Genomic DNA, 6,000 nt, shown 5'->3' with positions numbered 1-6,000 from the left:
CGTACAGACCCGGACCGAGATTTATAGCAGAAAACATTTCCAGTGTATTAAAAAGGCGGCTGGTGCCGGGCTGAAAGGTTCAAGGCATCGCCCATTTTTCAAGGCAGCCCAGGTTCCCATCTAATTTTATCACCTTTTGCTGCTCAGGGCGTGTTGCTGTGTCTGTGATATGGCTTTTCTTGCAAATGTGCTTCTGGTTCAGTTTCCTTGCTGCCGAGACTTTTCTATTTTGGTTCCCTCCTGTCACGTGATTCCCGTGGCCAGTGAGAGCCCCGCAGAGGGAATGGCAACAGCCTGCTGGGATCGATGTAAGTCAGATGAAACTCTTGGTTTTTTCCAGTTTCTATCCCTCACACACAATTTTAAATGCTGCTTTTATCCCCAGTCTTTGCTGGGAAGACCTAGTAGTACCTATGGAAATGCTTAGGAGTTCAGTTCTTTGGTTTTGATTTATTTTTTATGCTTTCTAATGTTACTTTTTCTTACCATGCTCCTTTTTTCCTGTGTCCTGCAGTGTACTTGAGAAGCCTAAAAAAGCAATAGAAAACCAAACAAATGCATTCCAACTTTTGCCTAAAGTACGTTTTAAGTTTAATAAGGAATATTTCAGGTATACTTGTACTTTGTTTAACATGTATTGTAAATGGTGTCAAAAAACCTGCAATGCCTTTGAGAAAGGATAATGTGAACCCCCCCACTCCCTATCCCTTAGTCAAAACTGATCATTTAGGTAGAAAGAAGATAGCAAAGAAAATTACCTGAAGTCAAAGGCTGGTGCTGAAACCTAATGGCGAAAGAATTTAATTCAGTTAAGGGGCAGTCATGTACACAAGGCAGTGTGTAATTTTTCTGGTATGAATGAAGTGAAATACTGTATTTTGATCTCAATTGATGTGGGGCCATACTTACACTGTATGATCCTGAGATTGTGCTTTTGATGACTGTCATTTTATTGCAGGGGCTCCTTCTGGTACGATGTGAGAATCTTGTCTTTCTGTTTTGAAAGACAGTTTCTAAACACAGTAGGAAAACTTACCTGATAATTACTACTGAGAAGTGGTTTTGTCTTATTTAGCTATAATTTTTTTTCCTCAATAGATACAATCTTCCAAAAATCCTTCTCCTCTGTAATAAGATATAGGTGTATTTTCCTTGTTTTCTATTTTTTTTTTGTAATACTTGTTGATTTGGTTTGGCTTTCTACTATTCTTCTTCAAAATTACCTGTGCTTTCCTTGTTTTTTGTTTTTTGTTTTTTTTTTTTAAGATGCAAAAGCTTATTTTAGTTTTGAATCCCTAAGTTGTTTACCTTGATAGCAATAAAAGTTTGAGAACAAGTGTTTGTGAAAAAGACATAATGAAATAAGCTGGAAACTCCTGCTCTCCATTTGTTGGCCTTGTTGATAAAGCATTGCATGGGCAGGAGAGGACAGTGTTTCTACTGCTTTTTTAAAAAAATAAAAACTATGCTCATTAGATGATAAAGGAAGTTCTGATCCAGTGTTCTCTATTTGCTTTTGCTTCATGGGTTTGCACAATGTCAATGTGCACACAATGCTTCTTTTGAGACTTTGCCTTCGAGTTGGATTCCCTGATGCTTCCCAATATTTAAAGCTTAAGACTTGTGAATGTGGGTCTCCAGCTTAAGGAATGTGGTTGCTCTTTTGCAGCCAAAGAAATGGCAACTGGTAAAATGCAACAAGTTAAAATTAGTGGTTCTGTGTTATCACTTTTTTTTTTTTTTTTTTTTTTTTACTGGTTTATTTACCTATTTTACTTTGTGCTCATCTGTCATCTTTGTTTCTAAAAAAAAAAAACAAAACCCAAAAAACCAGTCAAAACAGTGGAGGTTGCCCTGAGAGGTTGTAGAGTTTCTGTCCTTGGAGAAAAACCCTGACTGGACACAGCCCTGAGTGACTGCAGTGGGTTTGTGTTACATGAGGTCCGTACCAGCCACAGTGAGGTGGTTCTGGTGAGGTTCTGAGAATTTCTTCACGCCATTTGGAGGGGGCAATAGCACTGTTACTTTGAGGGGAGATCAAAAGTCATGTGTGGACTGTCACTCTTGTATTTTAGACCTTGTCATTTTGCTGCCACAGCTCAGTCATTACTCATTCATTTGGAGTGATGTCTCTGCCTGTCCTGTTGGCACTGCCTAATGCCTGCTACCAAGGATGTCTCTGCCAAGCTCGTGGCTGCTGACGGTGATCAGGGTTTCTCTTTCACCTCTCCCTCACAGCTATCCAAAGTTACTCCTGGCAGCAGCATTATCCCATGTCCTTTTTGTTCTGCCTGTGTAGAAAGTGAAGGGAGGGATCCAGCGTGCACTGGGTTCCCGCGTGTGTTCTGGATCTCTACTCAGAGCTCATTGTAGAATCTCCAGAAGCTAAGGTAGGGGTGAAGGAACTTGCAAAAGCCATGCCAGGGTGTGTGGAAGGAAGGGAGGAAGAAGCAAGACACATGAGAGCTTTAGGAGGTTACAGAAAAGATTAAGCCCCAGACCCATGTGTTGTGTCTGGAGCTGCACCCTCAAGTTGTACCTGGAGAGTTTCCCCATGTGTCAGGGAAACACAAGATCATTTACCAGCAAGTGAAACTAAAAAAAATAATGAAAAGAGAATATAAAAGTTCAAAAGAATTACATTTTATACATATGTAGCATTAAAATATGCTTGCCAAAAATTCAAGTGTAGAGTTCATTTAATACCTTTCAGGCTAACTGATGAATATAAATTTTAAATAAAAATGGCAAAAAGGAATAACTGACTTGCTTTTAGGAAAGATGATTTTAAAGCTTTCTGCAATAATGCTGTAAGTGTTGACTTTGTTTAAATATTGTTTATCTTGATGAAACATAAATCCTTGTCCTGAAAGTTTTGCTGACAATAAACAGGTCTAACTGCTAATAAACTCAGGCTGGAGCTGGAAATGTAGGCAAGTGGCAGCTTCAGCCTTCCAGTGGAGGGCTAGGCTGGGATATGTCACTGTTTGGAAGAGGCAAAGTGAGTTGGCTGCAGGAGGTGAAGGCTTGGTAGGAAGGAATACACTAGTGACTTAGGCCATTTGCATTTCTGCTCAAATAGTGAAATTGGAATTTAAACAGTATTTTTTTCCCAAAGGAGACATGATTTAGAAATATGACCATATATTTTCTCACAAAATTATTCTTTTGTTTTTCCTTTTTTTTCCCCCTCCCTTTTGGAGGGCAACACTGTAGATGAGGATGGGAGAAATTTGTACAATGCTTTCTTGAAGATGGATATGATAATTCAACTTTTCAAGAATAAAATAATTATTTTCAATTAATTTTAGGAAAAAAAAAACCATGCTCCATGTCGATAGATCTTGTTCAGTATCTTTATCAATGATCTAGATGAGGCAATTGAGTGCTTCCTCAGTAAGTCTGTAGATTACTCCAAGTTAGGTGGGAGTGCTGATCTGCCTGAGGATGGGAAGGATCTGCAGAGGGACCTGGACAGGCTGGATTGATGAGTTGAGGCCAGCTGAATGAGGTTTAGCAAAGCTAAGTGCTGTATCTTGCATTTTGGTCACAACAACCCTATGCGATGCTACAGGCTTAGGACAGTGTCTAGAAAGCTTCCCATTGGGAAAGGACCTGGGGGTATTGGTCAACATCTGGCTGAATATGAGCCTGCAGTGTGCCCAGGTGGTCAAGAAGGCCAACAGCTTCCTGGTCTGCATAAAAAATAATGTGGCCAGAAGAAGAGATGTGTTTGTTCCCCTGCATTCAGCACTGGTGAGGATGAATCTTGAGAACTGTGTTGTGTTCTGAGCTCCTCACTACAAGAAGGACACTGAGTTGCTGTATCATGTCCAGAGAAGGACAAGGAAGCTAGAGCACAAGTCCCATGATGAGAGGTTAGGGAACTGGGATTCTTTAGTTTGGAGAAAAGGAGGCTGAGGGGAGACTTTATTGCTCTCCACAGCTACCTGAAAGGAGGTTGTAATGAAGTGAGGGTCAGTCTCTTCTCCAAAGTAAATAATTACAGGACTAGAGGAAATGGCCTGAAGTTGTACCAGGCAAGATTTAAATGAGATATTAAGAAGAATTTCTTTACTGAGAGAGTAGCCTAGTGCTGGAATAGGCTGTCGAGGGAGGTGGTGGAGTCACCATCCCTGGAGGTATTAAAAACCTGTATAGATGAGGTACTTCAGGACATGCACTTCAAGACAGCCCAAGTGGGCTTGGCGTTTTTCTCTGGTTTGAAGGTTGGACTCGGTGATCTTAGAAGTCTTTTCCAATCATGTCATTTCTGTGATTCTCTGGAAGTTGGTAAATTTAGTGCCACTACTTATAGTTTTTGCCTTGTTTTTATTTCAAGTGGTTGTGTCTTTACAAGCAGGATCATTGAGAATTTGTTTTGCAGTGATGCAGTGGTAAGTGATTCATAGCCTGGTCTCATTTTACTGGCATTGATGATTTTATGGTAATGACTTGAATGATATTTGTGGGCTCATCTTGTTATATTGTTATAAATCAACAACCTGCTCATTTTTTTCTAAAACACCATTAATCTCAGACTGTGCTGCTGCCCAATATGCAAGTATATCTGCAACTGGTGCCAACCTGTGTCCTCACCACCCTAAGAAGTTGTTCCATTTCTGCAGGTATTGGCTTGCTCTGTCTCTGTCAGAAGTGCACACTACAGGCACTAGTAGCTTGCCTGGACAGGAAAACAGCCCTCAAGTTGTTATTCCCTGGGGTCACTGGGGAGCTGATGGCACATTTCACAAGAGTAAGGAGTGATAAATTCTTGTGCCAGCCAATCTATTCTGTTTGGTCAGCCTAAATCCTTCCAGTAGTTTAAGCTGGGCAGATTTCTTACAGATTTGCTTTTGTCATAATCTGTTATAAAAGTTGCTATGTCCTGTTGAGCAGCTGCTTTGCACCAAACATGAGTGCATTTCCATAATGTTCCTGCATGTGTTGGTGCACTGGACACACAAGAGGTTGTAGATGCACACACTTTAGTGCAGGACACCAGTGGCACAACTTAAATGCAATTTTATAATTCAATGAGCTATGAAACTTATGAGTTCATAATTATTTCCTTAATATTAATTTCTTTTTGGTAGCCTTCCACTAACAAAGAATTTGCCATTTCTCACTGTCACAGCTTTGTATGCAAAGTGTCCATCACAAAGTATAAAAGAGTAAATTAAGGAAAAAAGGCAGGTTGACATATTTGTAACAGAAGATTACTTTCATACTTTCTTTGGACTTTTGACAAAGAGCTGTGTTTTTAAAAAAATATTTTTCCCTCTATTTCTTTTCTCTTGAAACCTAGCAACATGAAGGATGTACTTGTAGAAATGCCTTCAAAAATAAACCAGGAAAAGCTAGAGAAATCTGAGTCAAGAGACACTCAAGAAACTATGAATTAGATGGTGAGTCAGTTATGACATTTTTTTTTTTTTTTAAAGGAAGAATAAGCACAAGCAACTAATCTTTCTCCCCTTGGGGATTAACCTGAAGCAAGTAAGACAAACCATTCAGCAAATTTGATCTTTGATAACTTAAGGGATTGCAAAGTAGACAAAACATTGAACACCTAATTTCATTCAAGGCAAAATTTTTGTTCTTGGGAAAAGTATATGTTATGAAGTACTATCATATCAGCTGCCTGGTGTTGTACGATCCTTCAACCCAACTTGTTGCCATCGTAAATCAACCAGTGTCTTTTATTCTACTAATTGCTGGGGTGGTTTAGATCCTCCAACTTGGATGTCAGGATTGGGACCATGCATGTTGTGCTCTGCTCTCCTGACACCGTCTTTCTGGCAGGTCTCCATCAGACAGTGTCCATCCCTGTGAATATCTGCCAGTTCTACATCCTGGGTGGTATGTAATGCCAGACACATGACTCAAGACTGCCCAAAGAACCAGTCTTGTGTTCCGATCCTAATGTTTCCATGAGAGGCTGGAGTTATGTTTGATATACCTTTGGAGCAGAGATTTCAATTTAGTTTACCCCCTGAA

The 6,000-nt window shown here is 39.9% G+C and overlaps 1 protein-coding gene across 1 annotated transcript in view; it reads left to right on the top strand.

Moving 5' to 3' along the window:
• The first annotated feature begins 270 nt into the window (after positions 1-270).
• ESR1 (estrogen receptor 1) overlaps positions 271-6,000 on the top strand; it is a 154,602-nt gene continuing 148,872 nt past the window's right edge. Inside the window, 1 exon segment of the mRNA XM_030447266.1 lies at positions 271-308. Coding sequence (XP_030303126.1) covers positions 284-308 — 25 coding nt within the window. The 5' untranslated portion in view covers positions 271-283.

This window comes from Calypte anna, chromosome 3, assembly GCF_003957555.1.
Source record: "Calypte anna isolate BGI_N300 chromosome 3, bCalAnn1_v1.p, whole genome shotgun sequence".
Classification (NCBI taxonomy): Eukaryota; Metazoa; Chordata; class Aves; order Apodiformes; family Trochilidae; genus Calypte; species Calypte anna.
The sequence above is the reverse complement of the archived record's forward strand: the minus strand, read 5'-3'. Positions and strand labels throughout refer to the sequence as shown.